Source organism: Cimex lectularius, unplaced genomic scaffold (assembly GCF_000648675.2).
Source record: "Cimex lectularius strain Harlan isolate CLEC.00 unplaced genomic scaffold, Clec_2.1 scaffold193, whole genome shotgun sequence".
In the NCBI taxonomy this organism is placed as follows: domain Eukaryota; kingdom Metazoa; phylum Arthropoda; class Insecta; order Hemiptera; family Cimicidae; genus Cimex; species Cimex lectularius.
In genome coordinates this window covers 44,460-64,196 of record NW_019392759.1, presented here as the reverse complement: position 1 = coordinate 64,196, position 19,737 = coordinate 44,460, and the positions used below count along the sequence as shown (strand labels likewise).

Here is a 19,737-nt window from a genome sequence, read left to right as displayed (position 1 = left end):
ACATGTGTTGGCTTTTTTGGCTTAGGGAACATTCGAATATACGAGTGCTTCCAAGCTATAGGGAAGTAGGTTGTACGAAGAACAGAATTAAATAGGTATGTATTGAATATGACGGCCTTTTTGGGAAGGTGTTGGAAAATTTTTGGAGTAATAAGATCAAAACCTGGAGCTTTCTTGGATTTTAAGTAAAATTTTTTGGTCAAATTGTTTTATTCAGTTAATTTTTACCTATATCTTGTATTTTTATTTAAACATATCAGTAAATAAAAATTATAATGATTGCAAGTATTTACTTAAAAAAACAACGTTGACCACCTTTTTTGTCTGTCAGTGTAGTAACGCAACAGCGGGTCAACCACAGACTTAATATTGTGGGTTATTCAGGCCCAGAAAATATGGTAAAGGACCTATAGAGTTGTCAGAAGGTGGATATTTATGCAACATGTTTTTTTTCGGGGGGGGGGTGAGGTATACAAGAATTGTATATTAGATCGTATAACTTTTTATGGTTATGGTTCTTTAACTTAAGATTCATCGTTCTTCAGCTTCTGAAAATATGGAAAAAAGAGCTTTTTATAAAACTCTTTCGAAGGCTGATATTTGATGAGACATAAATATTTTAAGGATTCAAGAAAGAACTCTTTATTTATAGTCATAAATCTTTTCTGCTCATCCATGTCTTTCGGTTTCAAACTTTCAGATTTTCTTTATAAAAATTTGTTTTTTTTAAAAATACTTTTATTAATGTTCTCGAGGAGAAAATACGTTTTATGCTCTTAGAGGAACATAGGGCAAAGAGAGCATGTCACAGTTTTGTGGACGGTCGGTATCGGCACCACCGGATGGCCACAGTTAAGGAAGGGGGCGGGAGCGCGCACGAGCCCTTAGATTGATCCTCCCGAAGGGTGGTCTCGGAGGGTAAAGGGGTGCTGGCAGGTTATAACAATACTGCTATCTCCTCAACATCCTCGCAGTAAACAAACCTATAACACCAATCCACCTAATGCCTTGAACCGATATGCCTTCGACGACGAGTTAGGAACGAGACCGGGCTGAGATGTCGGCTTTGAGCGTAAGTCCTCCCTATTGATCCGACTTGTATTTCTCGTCTGCCCTCTTTATCTGATTTTCAACAGGTTATAAAAGGGGGTGGCCTATTTGGAACTGGGTCAGTAAACTTTATGCCAACTTGCCACGCTTATTTTAAATTTCCGACCAGCCGTCGTATCCGTAAATATATTAATAAACAATGACTGGCTGGTGATGTAAGCACCCTTTGTGAAAAATACCCGGGCTTTAAACAATATGTACAGAATATTTCATATTGAACAAATTGTGCTTATGTTTAATTTAAAACAAGATTTAAGAAAATGTTGAAAAAAAATTCAGTTAATGATAATTATTTTGTCAATGTGGATCAGGTAAAGGTTAACGGGAAACATACTTAAATTATAATGTATGATGTAAGCGAAAATTAAACTAATTAAAAATCAATCTTAATGAGTTAAATTAACGTATCAAATAAAATAAAACCACGCATAATAAAAAATATACTACAAGGCAAAAGGACTAATAAATATTTATGATTTTAGTTAAAAAATTGGGTTTTTTGAATTTCAATATTGCCTTAATAAATATTTATACAGTTATAATGAGTAGAGTTAAGGGAAATGAAAATCAATTAAATATTTTGCTGAAATATTGGTCACTTGCTTTAACCATGAGTTTTATTTTGTATTTGTATTCATTTTAGTTACGTATGGTTTTTGTTAGATTCAATGTACGTTTGAGAATCTATCGTATGTCGGGTTTTTTTATGGATGGTTTATTAAATAAATATACATATATGTAAAGGATAAATATACCTGAGATTTAAATTATAGCATATTGTTACAATACGACTAAATTCTCCTAAGTCTCCTTATTCTTCACCTTAAGTCCCTCCGATTTTACTTCACGCTCGTGTTGCTGTACATTTACTTAGTTTTCCGAAGAAAATTATACATTATCAATTCACTATATATGATAATTTATAGATTATTTCTCTTTTTTACTATTTTTTTCTGATTTTTAAGCGTATTACGTTTTTTGTTTAAAAAATAATAATAAATTTTATTATTCAGAAATCGTGAGATGCGGTCTGGTGTGATGTAGGTTCAGAAAAACATTTTCTTTATCGTGCCAACGTTTCGATCTTCGAAGGATAATCTGGCCGAACTATTAACAACGTTTTTTTCCCTTCGTCTGCTCTTCACCTCACAGAAGCCGACGGCTTATACAAAAATATCTTTTTTCTATACCGACTTCCTTCCCCACCCCTTCAAAATCCACCATATATAAACACAAAACAGCAATATATCACTGGCACTCTCAACACGACACGCAAGAATGGCACAATTACACAGAAAACAAACGCTTTGAGTGAGTAGAAATACTTTGATTGAATATAAAAAATATTTTTTTGCTTTTTTTAATTTCCTTTTTTCCACATCCTACATGTATTTGTTAAATTTAAACCATGTTTGTAAATCCCAGGCCCTGAAGATGATCTCAATAAAGATCGAAACGTTGGCGCGATAAAGAAAATGTTTTTCTGAAACCTACATCACACCAGACCGCATCTCACGATTTCTGAATAATTATCGACTAACGGTCAATAATCACCACACAAATAAATTTTATTTAAATTTCAATGGTATTATTATTTCATTATGGTGGAAGTAGTAGTATCTATATTCTTTCTTTTGCTATCATATATCATTTATTTTATTTTTTTAGTTCAACTTGATATTATTACAAATAAAATTATATATTTTTCTATGCACAGAAATCTCTAAATCACAATCACTAAAAACAAAACTCATAAATATTGCTTCTACATTGTTTAATTTTCATAATTTCATATATCGGAGTTTGGAAAGATCGTATAAACACTTTTAAAAAAATGTAAGCCAATTTAAACGAGATCAGAAATTCATGAGTTTTAATAAAAATTATATAATTAGGTTGGTTTTAAAGAAAATTTACCAAAACACCGGAAAACTATATAGTGATATATTGAAGTATAACTAATCATTTATTCTATCACTAAATAATTTTACGACGTTTTGTTTAATTTTTTTTCAAACAATCAAAATTGAATAATTTTAAATAACACTCATGAATTTCTTATCTCTTTTTATTTGATAAACATTAAAACAAGTACGTAGTAGTTAATATAATATTAAAATACAAATATTTCGAAATAAACTTCAAAATACGTGTGCGCAGTTTTTTTGTGGTCTTTTAATATATTTTAAACAAACGATCTGGGATTAGGTCAATTAAAAAGAAAACGCCGAGTTCCTTCGTCGAACATTTGAATGCATTTTTTCCAGGGCGTGAAACTTTAATTAGTAACTTAGAGGGTTATATATGAAGTAGGAGTTTTATGGGACGACAAACAGATGAGGTCATCGCTGGCCCTCTGCGTGTTTTCATTCTTTTTCTGGTCCTTCACGGGTATTTCAGCCATTTGGACGTCTCGTTATAGTTACTGATTCTTTGATTTTATAAGTATACTACTTCGATATCCTTAAGCTAACGTCTCGTTTGTACTTCAGGTTATCAATTACTGCAGGGGTGCTCAAACTTGAACTGCTGGCGATCTACCTCAATATTTTTAGACTACTTACNAAATTTTTTTCTTCTCGAGATCTACTCAAAAAGCACTCGCGATCGACTGGTCGATCGCGATCGACCGTTTGAGCACCCCTGAATTACAGAATAGGCACAAAACACAAAACTATATATACAGCATTACCCGGTATAAACATAGTAGTCTGGTACTCGATACTCCTCGGGGTGGTATTGAACCCACCCCATTTTCTCTGATATCTTAACTTTCCAGACGTCATACGTTCCCCCAGAATATTCGATATTCCTCGTGGCAGGGAGTAAACAATCTTTGTTCGTTGTTTTAAACGTTTAATAACGTATACAACCACTCGAATTTTTTTTCATAATTATTCAGAAATCGTGAGATGCGGTCTTGTGTGATGTAGGTTTTAGAAAAATATTTTCTTCATCGTGCCAACGTTTCGATCTTTATTGAGATCATCTTCAGGGCCTGGGATATATAAACATTGTTTAACTTTTACAAATACATGTAGGAGGTGAGAAAAAATATGAATTTATACAATGCTAGAAACTTTTAGATTAAGAAAATGATATTTATACAATACCAGAAAATTTTAGATTAAAAGAAAAAAATTAGTTTATACAATGCTAGAAAATTTTAGATTAAAAGAAAAAAATGAATTTATACAATGCCAGAAAATTTTAGATTAAAAAAATGAATTTATACAATGCTAGAAAGTTTTAGATAAAAAATGAATTTATACAGTGCAAGAAAATTTTAGATAAAAATAAATAAATAAAAAATGAATTTATACAATGCTAGAAAATTTTCGATTCAATTATAGTATTTGTACTCACTCAAAGTGTTTGTTTTCCGTGTAGATATGTCATTCTTGTCGTTTTCATGTAGTTTTTAGAAAAATATTTTCTTCATCGTGCCAACGTTTCGATCTTTATTGAGATCATCTTCAGGGCCTGGGATTTACAAACATTGTTTAAATTTAACTTACATCACACCAGACCGCAATTCACGATTTCTGAATAATCATCTTCTAACTGTCACTAATCACCACATATTTTTTTCATACTGTTCATTATTAATTATCCTATGGTTTCAAGTACGATGAAATTAACCATTGACATCTTAAAGCACTAGTTTGAACACGACCAGTGCATGACAAACAAATTTTTATATATCAATATTTTATATCTGTTCTGTATCATTAAACTGGATAATTTCTTGCTAGTTTATTACTTCACATTCCTGATATTATTCTGAATATAAATATGTTGATTATTTGAAGATCATGAGATGCGGTCGGTGTGACTTAGTTTTTAGAAAAATATTTTCTATGCCAACGTTTCGATCTTTATTGAGATCATCTTCAGGGCCTGGGATTTATGAACATTGTTTAAATTTTACAAATACATTTAGGTTGTGAAAAAAAACTTTAATTGAATATAAAATTTCTAGCATTGTATAAATTCATTTTTTTCACGTTCCTACATGTATTTGTAAAATTTAAACAATGTTCATAAATCCCAGGCCCTGAAGATGATCTCAATAAAAGATCGAAACGTTGGCACGATAAAGAAAATGTTTTTCTGAGACCTACATCTCACCAGACCGCGTCTCACGATTTCTGAATAATCTTTGTCTAACAGTCACTAATCACCACACAAAAAAAATGTAAAATGTTATAAATAAAATTAAAAATATTAAATTAAGCAATGCCAAAAAATTAAAGGTAAAGAATTAATTAATCAAGACAACTGTAGTAAAAGAATCTTAGGAATCGATTAATTAGACAAAGATATGCAAATGAAAAACGCAATGAAAATGTATTTTATTTATTCACTGAACTTTCGTTCCGCATCTGACGATTTTCAAATAATAATTTTTCAATTAATTAATATTTATGAAAGGTATTGGTTGAGATATGAAAGTCAGTGTCACGAACGGGATTCGAACCCACGACCTTCGGCAAGATACGCCGCTACTCTAGCACTTGAGCTATCGTGACCTCGATCCGCTTTTTTTATCTCAACCAATACCTTTCATTTCATTAATAAAATAATAATATTCACAACCCCTCACAAAAAAAGGGCACTCTCAACACGACACACGAGAATGGCACAATTACGCAGAAAACAAACACTTTGAGCCCTGAAGATGATCTCAATAAAGATCGAAACGTTGGCAAGATGAAGAAAATGTTTTTCCAAAACCTACGTCACACCAGACCCCATCTCACGATCTCCGAATAATCATTATCTAAAGAGAAAGAAAAATTCTTAAAACTTCTTTCTCAGATTTGAACACGCCTCTAGAAAACTCGTTAAATTTGCATAAAAAAACACCTTACAAGGTTCTTGTCCGTGTTTTTAAGAGGAATTGAGAATGGCAAAATTTAGACAAATTATTTATATAAAAGTATGAACATTTTTAAAATGTCTACTATTTTGAAGAATACAAAGCCTGACATAATTCCTAACAGATTTTGAGCATATAATTTAATTTTTTGAAGATTTACAGCTGGCTTTAATTTTGTACTAAAGAGTTTTTTTCTTTATATCATTTTTCTCATTTTTTAATAAACGTTTCAAAATTAATGATGACCTTAGGACTGTTTTTTTAAACGGGTTGTAACCAAAAAGTCAAATTTTTATCAATTAAAGATTAATTTTACATTGCCGATGACTGACCATTGAGAAATTACGTGCATGTGTTTAATGCTCATTAGTAGGGGCAACTTTTCTGTAAGTGCCATATCTGTCAGTATTTATTCACAGAACTAAGAACATCTCTTTTTCGTTTGTATTCTATGTACTTTTGTATTTTGTACGTCAAGGATACAATAAAAAATGACTCGAATGTTCTTTTCCATGCTCCATCATGTAATCAAATTTACAGCAGGATTAAAATTTTATGGGACAAATCGGACTTTATGGAATAAAATCGTGAAAGGTTGAAGTAACCTGAAAAGTGAAATATCTCGTATACTTCTCAAATTCAGGCATTGTACAATAGGGACCTTTTAGCCCGATTTGTACAGAGCTACAATAGATATCACACAAAGGCACCGACAAAGATAACCACCCCGCACGAACTTATAAAAGAGACATGACTTCACAGAATCGCACTGAAGATGGAGAAATGCTGTAACGCGTCTAGCAGACAAACCCAGCGAAAATAGACTAAAATATGATCGGTAACGACGAAATTTCACGTTCATCACCGCACAGACAACTTGGGTAAATTTCAATATTACCTTTTTCCCAGAGTATATTTAAATTGTCACGTAACAGTAAAGTCAAGCAACGCTGCTGTACTGGACTTAAAAGATCGAGAGAAAAAAGAAAAGAAGGGCAGTCGTACACAGTACGTGGTGAGCCATAAAAAATACCCATTCAAAAGAAGGGAATCTATTTCGTTTGTTTATTAAAGAAAAAAATTAAATTTTGATTTATAATGATATTTTGATTGTAATAGAATTAAATTTTATTTTTAATTAATTTCTTTATTGTAAAAAAGGAAATTTTTAGTTTTGAATTTACAAAAACGAGTTATAAGATGTTTATATAAAAAATAATTAAAAAAAAATTTATTTAAATTTAGTACTTTATAATATTACTAAGCAGTGTAATATGGGTTTATATTGTTCATGTATAATTCACCTCAATAATAAACCGATGGTTTAGTGATAATTCATTTCAATATTTGTTCTTTTTTGTCTAAATCAAAACTTGATAAACAACTTCAAAATAAAAAATTCATAAATTTTAATTTTGGGGGAATTGTTCCATGTGGACAAGTTTTAATAAATAAAATTAATAAATAACTACAAAATTTTGGTAGCAGAGCGTATACATAAAATAGCTAAATTTGAATTTAGTGTAAAGTGGATAGATATTTCCTTCTTAACTATAATCTGATTGTTCCAATATTTTGCATCATTATTTTTAAAGAACATAATACCAAATTTAAAGAGACTTAAAATTTTCAAAGCACAAATGGCTATCAGAATCTATCTGTGCCTTCATTAGATCAACAGAAATCACAAGGTACAAGGGCCTTATCTCAAGCCTTAGATTTATCAGAAAATGCAATTTTCCAATCAATTTTAAAAGAAACACTTGCTAGCTTTTTACAAAATTCACCAAGAAAGATAACAAAAGATATTAAAAGTAATGAACACAAAATTGTCAGTGAATACGAAAAAGCATTAAAAAAAAAATTCAAAGTCTCAACAAAAAGAACAAATTTATTTATTTAGAAATCGTGAGATGCGGTCTGGTGTGATGTAGGTTTCAGAAAAACAACACAAAAAAAAGAACAAATTTAGCAATTCAATTCTATTCAATTAGCTACGAAATTTAGCTATTTTAAGCATACGGTCTGCTACTAAATTGTGTAGTTGTTTGTTAATTTTATTTATTAAAACATGTCCACATGCCACAATTGCCCAAAAAGAAATATAGTTATTCCCTTCTTTTAAGTTTTTTTATCGCGTACTGCGTAGGGCTGCCCTACTTTTCTTTTTTTCTTTCGATCCTGTAGGTCCAGTAAGGCAGCGTTGCTTGAATTTGTTGTTACGTAACAAAATTACAAATAAACTATAATTTAGAATAGCGAAATTAAACTCAAATTAGAAGTTGTATGTAATGGATCTGATGGATCAGTCTGACCGGGAAAAATATGAGAATGTTTGTGTTTATTTTATTTTTTTTTTTTTTTTAAGGAATGTTCGCAATAGCAGAGATCATATCAACCCCCAGGGTGTCGGTGTTTTTGAAAAAAAAAAATGTAAGTATGTCGGATTCGAACACGGTTCCTTTACCTGCAGTGATGAGCGCCGCGTCAACGCCTAAGGCTACGGTTACTATGGATGCGAATTCTGACGAAATTTTGTTCTGACGAGTTCTGACGATTTCGTCCGACCAATCAAATACATGCTTTCCAATGAGAGTGTTTACTTTGGCAGCGAATTGCATGTCAGAACACGCGGGATGTCGTCAGAACCATTCGAGCGTTCAAAACAGTTTGATTTTTTCGTGCGTTCAATTTGACAGTTTTGGTATTTCACCGTGGATATAGATAAACTGATTAGTCTTGTTTTTGAGAATCGGTGTTTGTGGGACGCTTAAACAACAAAAAATATCACAACAGAGATGGGGAAAAAGTTTCTCAAGAAATCAACTCTACCAATAAGCCACAATTGATTAGTGATCATAATTAACCATATTAATTATTCTAATGAATAATTCTTTTTATCAGAGATCTTTTATAATTCTTTTTGGTTGAGACGAAAAATTAATGCAACGAGCTGGATTCGAACCCACAACCTTAGGCTCAATACGCTGCTCCTCTAACCACTTGAGGCTATCATGACTTCGATCCCGTCGGATACCAACTCATCTTAACCTATAACCATTCGAATTTTTCCTCTTTTTGCCATTTTTCAAATTTAAATTAATATGGTCAATTATGACCGCTAAACGTACATGGATTAATATGCATTTTTTTAAGGGACTAGCAATGAGTTTGAAACTATCCCTTCTCGTCTCTTGTGGAAAATTAGGGGTTAATACTGTTTTTCCTCCAGCTATTATCAATACCTTAATCAATGGACTTTCAAGAAAATAAAACTCATTAAGTTCGTCCATTTTGCTGGGAGATAGAAACGTACTGACTATCAGAAAACGCATACACTGTAACCACCTTGTTCTGACGAGGATTTCGGACGTATTCGTCAGAACAAAATTTCGACAGAATTCGCATCCAAAGTAACCGTACCCTAAGCCGTTGCGGCCACCGACGCCCCCTATGAATTTTATTGCATATGTGTGGTGATTAGTGACCGTTAATCGATATTTATTTAGAAATCGTGAGATGCGGCCTGGTGTGATGTAGGTTTCAGAAAAACATTTCCTTTATCGAGCCAACGGTTCGATCTTTATTGAGATCATCTTCAGGGCCTGGGATTTACAAACATTGTTTAAATTTAACAAATACATTTAGGATGTGGAAAAAGTGAATTTACACAATGTAAAAAATATTTTTTATATTCAATCAAAGTATCTCTACTCACTCAGAGTGTTTGTCTTCTGGGTAAATGTGCCATTCTTGCGTGTCGTGTTGAGAGTGCCAGTGAGATTTTGCTGTTTTGTGTTTATATACGTTGGATTTTGAAAGGGGGAGGAAGAAAGTCAGTATAGAAAGACATTTTTGTATAAGGAGTCGGCTTCTTTGAGGTGAAAAGAACCGGCGAAGGGAAAAAACGTAGGTAATGGTTCGGCCAGATTATCCTTTCAGGATTATATATATGGGGATAAATAGGAAAAGGAAAGCTAAATGTTGAAAAATTAGACTATGTAAAAATGTTTGATGTGTGGAATGTGATGAATGTTTTATATGCTATAATATGTGTTGTGTATGATGTGATGGTATATGTATAATATCTATATTGAATTTGATTAATGATATTGGCGTAACTGCGACTGAGTTTACGTGTATCTGTTCTGTATTTGATGCTGTGTTTATCTCAGTTGATGTAAACCATTTCTAAAAAGTTACGTTTATGTTTGTTTTGTTCTGTGTGTAAAATTTTTGGATTTTTATTTAGAAATCGTGAGATACGGTCTGGTGTGATGTAGGTTTCAGAAAAACATTTTCCTTATCGTGCCAATCTTTCGATCTTTATCTTCAGAGCCTGGGATTTACAAACATTGTTTACATATTACAAAATAAAAATAATGTAAAGAATGTTTGTAAATCCCAGTCCCTGAAGATGATCTCAATAAAGATCGAAACGTAGCACGATAAAGAAAATGTTTTTCTGAAACCTACATCACACCAGACGGCATCTCACGATTTCTAAATAAATATGGATTAACGGTCACTAATCACCACACAAATTTTTGGATTTTTGAAGTCGAAATTGTGTTTTTGTTCAATATTGGTGAGTAGCGAGTGCTGTAGGATTTCGTTTGGGTTTTTTGCAATCATAGATATGTTGCTTTTCTCTCTTGTGCAGATATTGGGATGGAAGACCGATGTAAGATGCCGGACAGTTTAAACAATTGATTTTGTACTTTGTAGGTAGTAATTATTATGGAGGATCTGTTTGTATACCTTTATGCTCTTGTGGTGAAATGATTCATCGCTTAAGGTAATCATCTGTGAAGTAACCCTTTGACCGTGTTTATTATTGTATGAAGAGGATGGCGAGATGTAAAGTTGAGGTAGTGATCTGTGATTCTTGGTTTTTGATAATCTGTGATTAATGTGCCATCTGGTTGTTTTATTACAAGTGTATCTAAAAATGGTATTGTTTTGTTGTTTTCGATTTCATGTGTAAATTGTAAGCGTGGGTGAAAGCTATTAAATGTATCTAATTTTGAATTTGATCTATGGGAACTGCTGTCAATATATCATCTACGTATTTAGTGAGGAAGGTTAATGTGAAAGCATAACATAGCATCATATTTATTGCATCTAATTTTTATTTACAGTATTTCTTCCAGAGCCACCTTTTTACATCTTTTTCACCTTGTATATATATATTAAACAAAAAATAGTTTAGGGGATAAATATATTAAAACACCCCTGGCATTACACAAAACAATCAAGATAAATAAAATAGACAATAAGAATATTCATATAGGGCACTTTCGATACGACACGCAAGAATGGCACAATTACACAGAAGAAAAACAGTTTGCGCCCTGAAGATGATCTCAATAAAGATCGAAACGTTGGCACGATATAGAAAATGTTTTTCTGAAACCTACATCACACCAGACCGCATCTCACGATTTCTAAATAAATATTTATATATATTCTATACACAACAAATCAACTAACAGCTATTATACTTCTTACTTATGACATAATGACATTAATCTGTTGGTTAGGTAATTATTAATTGTATTATGTGTTTTGTTTAGTTTTAACATCCTGTCAACTGATTTAGTTAATATTGTGTAACAAATCGTTTCCAGCAGTTCGTATTCATTCTACAACACACTCTTTCCTCCATCACAAACACAAATCGCCTGATATGCAAATTGCGCTGAGCGCCGGTGAAAGTATATTTAATGAAGTTATCTAGTTATGCGTTTATTCATTACCGAGCCATGTATAAAATGCAAACAACGCGTTTCTGGTAAATTTATGAAAATTCAATTTGTAAGGTGACAAAGCTTTCATGGAAAAGTAAAAAAGTAGACTTTTGACAAGCAATAAACTTGATGAATAATTCCCTCTTATCCCCGTCGCATCGATTGTTTATTCAAAGTTTATAATTATCAAAGAATTCGAAACGAACATCTTGTACGGTATAAGGAAAATTCTGACTGCTTTATTTTTGTACTGTATATTTATACGTGCGTGATAAGCCAGAGGTTAAAAAAAGCTTAAAAAATTGCTGACAGATATTTATAGATGAAAGGGGTTGATATGTTTTAATCAGTTAATTGAACACGAAATCGTTTTTAATAATAATGTAGGAGTGTACGATGTTATCAAGACATGAATGGTGTCACACGTGGTGATTTTTCAACATGCACAATACTCAAACAGAAAAGAAGGGTTCCTTTTTCCAAAAATAAGCCGCCCAAAGCGTTTCAATGACCATTGAGCGCAGGAAGGAATTTTTTTTGGTAGGGAGGACCCTATGTGATAGCAGTCCTGTTTCCTTTCGGTTCCTGATAATGGCCATGCCGTTTAAAAGTGACATCGCGCCCCGATTTTCAACGCTGGCTCATTTCGGCAAAATTTCGCTCAGTGGACCAACAGAAAGAGCGTGAAGGACCTTCAAAGCGTATGTATTTTTACATTGTTCAATTAGAAATAAATTTAATTGAAAAAAATCATACCAATTTTAATCTGGAAGAAATAAAAATCATATATTTTTCGTAATGGTATTTCAACGATTCTTAAAAATACATAAGAAGATTAATTGCTGTTTTTTTTTTTTTTTTTTTTTTTGANTTAAAAATACATAAGAAGATTAATTGCTGTTTTTTTTTTTTTTTTTTTTTTTTGACTGGGGCTTCCGACATCTGGGTCATTTCAGCCCCAACTAAGTCTATATTCAAACACTACATTCATACAAATAAATACATTCATACACATAAATACATCCATACAGTACACTCATTCCGTTTGGTCGGTGGAGTACTTGATATTCCTCCACCGACCTATACTCAAACTAATCTAGTTTGGGGTTGATGGAGTACTTTTATAAATATTCCGCCATCGACCCCGAACACACACATACGCTCTCAAAGTTCGAGGGGCGATGATGACGTTAACTTTCACCCTCACCCCTCGCCATTCACGCTTATAAATACATGCACTCAGACAAAACATACACAACACATAGGACATATTATATACAATAAAATAAAAAAAACAATTTCCCCTAAAAAGCGGAACAGGAACCCTGAAACCCGCTGTCGTGCTCGAGTACCATTTTCAGATTGGATGGCATGCCTGCACGCTCCCTGTAAGGAGCCAAGGCATGACATGTTCCAGTATGTGGAACACATCGAGCAACCTTTCTCTGCATAGGGGGCACCTGCGCTAGCTTTGGCCCAAAAGCAGGTGCCCGTGTGTCAACCGCGTATGGCCAATTCTCAGTCACCTGCTCAGGTTGTCTGAGGGCCATCTACCGGTCGTAATTGCTGTTGTCACAATATAATAATAGTAAATACAAACCAACCTTTCCAGTTGCGAAATTAAGCGGCGATAAAAAGTTTGATACCCTTATCGTCTTTTCCGGACATGTTTTGTCAGTAGGAGTCAGCTCGTCTGTCGTGGTGTCTGTCATTTCACGAGGAAAGATCTGTAAGAAATAAAAGAGGAATTTTTATCTTTTCTCTGACCTTTTTCTTTCTTCTCTTGACAAATTAATCTTTCACTTAAAGTATTTACAATCTTTAAAGCTAGAGACCTCTCCTTTCTTTCACTGACCCTTGGCATGCCAGTAGACCTCGCTATGTTCCTGAAATCTTGTTTTACCACTTAATTATTATATTATATATTGCATTGTACATTCGTGGAAACGTACAGATAATGAAACTAACATAAATTTTTTTAAAAGAATTATCAATATTTGACACTGCCATGAAAGTACTAGTAGAAAAGCATATTGGTTTTTCATTATCCTGACTAGCCAATTTTCTTTTTAGCTTTCTTCGACCCTACAGCTAGTTGTTTTTTGAACAAAAGCTCCCTATACCTCTACTTTGATCTTTTATACATAGACAAATTAATCTTCCAACAAAAGCATTTAGAATCATGCAGGTATGGTTGCTTTCGCTCCGTTAGGTCGGTGTTCTTTGTAATAATAATCAATTCAAGAGAAGGTTCTGGCGGTAACTTTGTATTATTTATGCCTGGTCCGGGTTCTTGCAAGTTCGCTTCATTTGGGCTGTGTTTTTGTTCGGTTCTGGCGAACGGTCGGAGTCAAGTTGGAAACTCTAAGCACACCGACACTAAGGAAACCACACAGGGTATCGACCTACATCAGGAAACAGTTCCATTCCTTGAATAAGGCTTTTCGAGGGTTCACACTCAAAAACAAACAACCGAGGGCGTCGGAGCCTCAAGAAGAACCGACGAAGTTCAAACTTATGAGATGGAATTGTGGATTTGACTTTTCAACCGGGAAAATCCTGATAAAAGCCAAGTAGGGCGAACTTCATGCCACTGTGGTATTGTTCTGTTAAGGCTTTGTTAAAAATTAATACAAAAACCAAGAATTTTGGCAATTTTTCAGCCTGTAAAGTAGTTTTCCACTTAATCAAAAACCTCATCATACGGGATCCAAATATTTAAAAAAATGCTATTGTCTTTGATGGAAACCAATTGTTGATGGTCATTTTGAGACAAATTATCCCCGTTGTGCACGAAACCTGCACTAGTTTTGGAAAAACAAAATAAACAGTTTACCTGGAATACAATTTAGGCAACAGATTATCCAAAATCTGAATTAATTAACAATCACCCTTCAACTTCAAAGATTTTATCAGGAGCAGAATTGATTAACAATAATGCTTCAATTTCAGAGGACTTATCAGCAGCTGAATTGCTTAAGAATAAAGCTTCAACTTCAGATTACATCAACATTAACGCTTCAACTTCAGAGGACTTATCAGCAGCTGAATTGCTTAAGAATAAAGCTTCAACTTCAGATTACATCAATACTTGAATTGATTAACGATAACCCTTCAACTTCAAAGATCTTACCATGAGCTGAATTGATTAACAATAATGCTTCAACTTCAGAGGACTTATCAGCAGCTGAATTGCTTAAGAATAAAGCTTCAACTTCAGATGACATCATTAGATGAATTGATTAACGATAAAGCTTCAACATCAGAGGACTTATCAGCAGCTGAATTGCTTAAGAATAAAGTTTCAACTTTAGAGGTCTTATCAGCAGCTGAACTGATTAACAATAACTTTTTTCTTCATAGGACCAACCGACAGCTAAACTAAATGATAATAATGTTTCAAAATTAATGGATCTGTTATAAGAATAAAGTATTTGGTGATACTTGCAAAATTAATTAATATTATCTACTGGAGTTCATTAAAGCTATTTTGTATAAGTCCAGCCCACGCAATATGGTAGGATAAGAAAAATATGAGTTGAAAATTTTATGCTATACATGCTAAAATGATGGGATTATAAAAGAACAAAAGAAACTGTTGCTCAAACAAAAGATTATTCTAAGATATTTAAAGACGTATTTTGGTTCTCCATTGATTGTGAAAAGTTGACATCAATAGATTGGCATCAAAGAAAAGCTCTTCAAATACCCAAAACCATTGTACCGATTGATTCCTACGGATTAAGTTGAGTTCTAGTTAAATTTAAAAAAATTATCTTTATTTGGAATCCAACGGTTCAAAAAGCGTTCCTGTAAAAATAAAAAGTACGACACAAAATGAATAGATAAGCCTGAAAATGAAGTAACATCCTTTGTAACTCGAGCTGCCACAAATCCAACGTTAAGAATAAAAGCGGTTTATAATTATGTTCCGTTTATTGCTTCAATTATATTGAATTGATCAATTCTCTTATGGATTTAATTAAATCCCTGTTTTTATCATACCCCTACATCATATATTTATGGCATTGATAAGTGTCGAAAATTTCAGGAGGTGTTTGTATTCACCATATGCAAGAAAAACTTCCCATAAATCCCTGTCCAAATCTAAACGGTAAAGAAATAATTTCAGTTTTTTTTTTCGACTTAGATCCACTAAATTGCTTATCAACTTCGGAATTACTGACTGTACAAATATCTGGTTTGTGCCACCTGAAAGAACGTTAAATTTGCTATAAAAAAATTTATTTACATTAATTATTCAGAAACCGTGAGATGCGGTCTGGTGTGATGTATGTTTCAGAAAAACATTTTCTTTATCGTGCCAACGTTTCGATCTTTATTGAGATCATCTTCAGGGCCTAGGATTTACAAACTTGTTTACATTTAACAAATACATGTAGGATGTGGAAAAAAAGCGAATTTATATTTACATTATTATTACATTTACATTGCAGATGAGAGAATTCTGTATGAAAAATTCAGAAAAAACAAAAATGTCGAAATTTGGAATTTTTTGAAAATGTTGGATTGTTAACTATTAATAACTTTTTTCAATTAATTAATATTTATGAAAGGTATTGGTTGAGATAAAAAAGTCACTGTCGGACAAGTCACAGCGGATCGATGTCACGATAGCTCAATTGGAAGAGTAGCGGCGTATCTAGCCGAAGGGCGTGGGTTCGAATCCAGCTCGTGACTCTGACTTTTTTATCTCAACCAGTACCTTTCATAGATATTAATTAATTGGTCAATCGGACCGCGAACTGTAATGGATTTAATAATTAAACTGAAGTATATCTTCACCAAAGCTCTCCGTGGCCATTTCATTTGTCGCCGAGAATCAAATATTTTACACGACATTTGAAAAATTGCAAAAAGATGGACAATTCGAACGGTTGTAGGTTGAGATGGGTAATTGGTGTCCGAGCGGATCGATGCCAAGATAGCTCAAGTGGTAGAGTAGCGGCGTATCTAGCCGAAGGTCGTTGGTTCGAATCCCGCTCGTGCCACTGACTTTTTCATTTCAACCAATACCTTTCATAAATAATTAATTAATTGAAAAATGTTAATTGGTCAATCGGATTGTAATGGAACTAATAATAACTACCTGGAGTTTTGCCAATTCTTTCAAAAGTTTCCCATTCAATTTAGGCTTCCAGCGGTATACCCACTTTTTTGGATTGCGCTTCGGTAAGGGCAAAAGTTTTTGCATTTTGTTGAAAAAAAAGTGTCGATAAGGGGGGGGACGTTTTAATTTTTCGAGGAAATCACTCTGGCAGCAAATTTAACGTTCTTTCAGGTGGCTTAAACTAGATTATTCTTCAGTCAGTAATTCTGAAGTTATAAGCAATTTAGTGGACCTAAGTCGAAAAATCCCCTGAAATTACTCTTTTACCATTGAGATTTGGACAGGGGTTCATAGGAGGTTTTTGTTGCATATGGTGAGTAGAAACACCTCCTGAAATTTTCCAACTTATCGCAAGTCACCCTGTCAACCATGCTTCAGTACTTCCAAAAGACTTTACAAGCCCCTATTTTCAAATGATAATTAACACGGTCGGCCTGGATTCCCTTGAGCCAAGAGGGTACCAATGTTTCAGACATTAGGGATCAAAAACAAATTAAGAATCTCACAGCCTCGGCAATGAAGAAATTTCTTTCGGATTCCTACAAGCTTCCTAATGAATGAAATCGGAGGAAAAAATGAGAAATCCCCGTAAAGGGAAAAACGACCTGGGCTACTATGAGTTGAAAACGATCCTAATGTTACCGGAATAAGTAGGAGGAAAATCATGACAGGATATTGCCCAAGAGATGGCAATAATAAAGAAAAAGAAGGAAAAAAGTAAGACAAGATGCCTAATGAGGAAGAGGAAAGGGCTAAAGCTGATGTTTGATCTAAAATCTCTCAAATAACGCACCTATTATATTTATTTAAAATTTAAATATCACGGGGATGAGGATAAGTATACCAGAACCCTTAAAAATATAAAATATTTGCAAAATACGAAAAATAGGATTTTCAAATTTTATGATAACAGGAATTCGAGTATGCTTTTAAATTATATAAGCAGACTTTTTTTTAATTGGAAAAAAAATTTACTGATGATCATCCTTACACAATCATCGTTCATTGATAATATTTTTGGCATCGAAAGTGTAATTACGTGTAGAGACTAGGATTTGACTAGGCTTGATTTTGCAAGGATCAGGGAAATTACCCTCAAATTCAATTCCGTTGGAAAAATTCGGTCAAAAATTTCCTTCCAGAGGAACCGATTACCGTCCTTCAGGGAGGAAGTAATATACAGATTGGGTCTCGTGAGGACTATATGTATAGTCCGAAACACAAGACGAACCCCGCCTTGCAGAATATTCTTATATGATTGGAAAGCTGTAACGAGGTTAGCCCTTCCTCCGGCACCCGGGGTTAAATTTGGAACGGGAAGAAAATTGTCAATCTCGGCTTCTATCTTGCAATATACATGTTTTATAAGTCCCAGGCCAATCATCGGGGGAAAATCAGTGGAAATTCGACCTCACAACGCCGACTTGTCTCGGCGCTGATTATACTAATCTGATCGTTAGCACGTTGAACTACTTGTTGATTTTTTTCTCCAGTCTCTTGGCATTGGTCAATATATAAAATCAAAATCGACAAAATTCGAGTTTGGTTTTCACCAGGGTGTAAACATAATTATTGTAATGGCGGTGTTATTGGGCGATAAAGGTTAAAAGAGATAAGGCAAAAAGCTAATTCCCTTCAAAAACGCTGATAACGCTTTTTAGCTATCTAGCTCAATAAGAAAGTATTTTAGTTGAAAAAAAAGTAACTTCTTAAATAATACAACACAGTTTATATGAATTTTATAAAAATTGAATTACACATATCAAAGCACAACTATTTCCTTAGTTTGATATTTTTATTTCCGGACCATTTATTCTCACGGTCACTGGAATATAAAGATATGCAAAACTGGAACATAAGTGTCACCAAACATTCTGTTTTATCGTTATTAAAACTCACCAAATTATAAACTTCTTCCGTGTAAACAAACCGAATACACAGATATGTCGAAGTTTGTCGATTACTATGGTGTTGATTGATTGTTGATTGATGGTCTGCCAAACGGTTAAAACATGTTGAACTTTCACTGGGCCGTTTACTGGTTCTGTCAACACTCGAGAGTTTCGACGTAGCTCAAATTCATTTCTCAGTTCCATACTGAAGACTGAAAAAATAGTCGGACCGAGTAAGTGACCCAGTGCCAGTTCAACTTGTTTTTGCTAAATTTTTTTTATTTTAACTGTGGTAGAAAGTGACTTGGAGAAGAATGCGTTGTATTCCCTTTTGCGTTCTTTGTTGAAGTACTGCTCCAATGGCTGTGTCTGAAGCGTCGCAGTCGAGTTCTAGCTGTGCATTGGGATCGTGGTGTCCAAGAATAGTAGCCTTTTGTATCGCTATTTTGGAGTTTGTGAAAGCTTCTTTAGTGTCGGTAGTCCATTCAATCGGCGTTTTGTCCCTTTTTTTGCTACTCGTGAGTAGAGCCGTTAGTGGTGCCTGAATCGTGGCTGCATGTGGGATACATCTTCGATAAAAATTCATCGTACCTAAGAATCGTCTAAGTTCGTGTATGGTTTTTTGCCGAGGGTAGTCTTGAATGGTTTGAATTCTGGCCGGTGGAGGAGCTATCCCTTGTGCTGTATCTCTATAACCCAGGAATGTGACTTCGCTCTTTCCCAAAACGCATTTCGATGGGTTCAAACTTATTCCGTGGGTTATGAGGTGAGTGAAAACCTCCTTTAAATGTGCTTCATGCTGTACTTCGTTTGAAGATGCCACAAGCAGGTCGTCCAAGTAGACGAATTTGTATGGAAGATCTCTGAACACTGAGTAGTCCAAAACACATCCTTGTAAATTCAAAGAGTCCAAAAGGCGTCAAAATGGCTGTTTTGGGGATGTCTTCTTTCGCAATTGGAATCTGAAAATAA

General features: G+C 33.7%; 1 protein-coding gene across 1 annotated transcript in view; it reads left to right on the top strand.

Moving 5' to 3' along the window:
* Window positions 1–878: 878 nt before the first annotated feature.
* Window positions 879–19,737, top strand: part of LOC106669902 (ras-related protein Rab-26) — a gene marked incomplete at its 3' end in the record, with an annotated part of 36,796 nt that continues 17,937 nt past the window's right edge. The window contains exon 1 of the mRNA XM_024227366.1: window positions 879–1,072. Within this exon, the coding sequence (XP_024083134.1) occupies window positions 1,058–1,072 (15 nt within the window). The remainder of the gene's footprint in view (window positions 1,073–19,737) is intronic.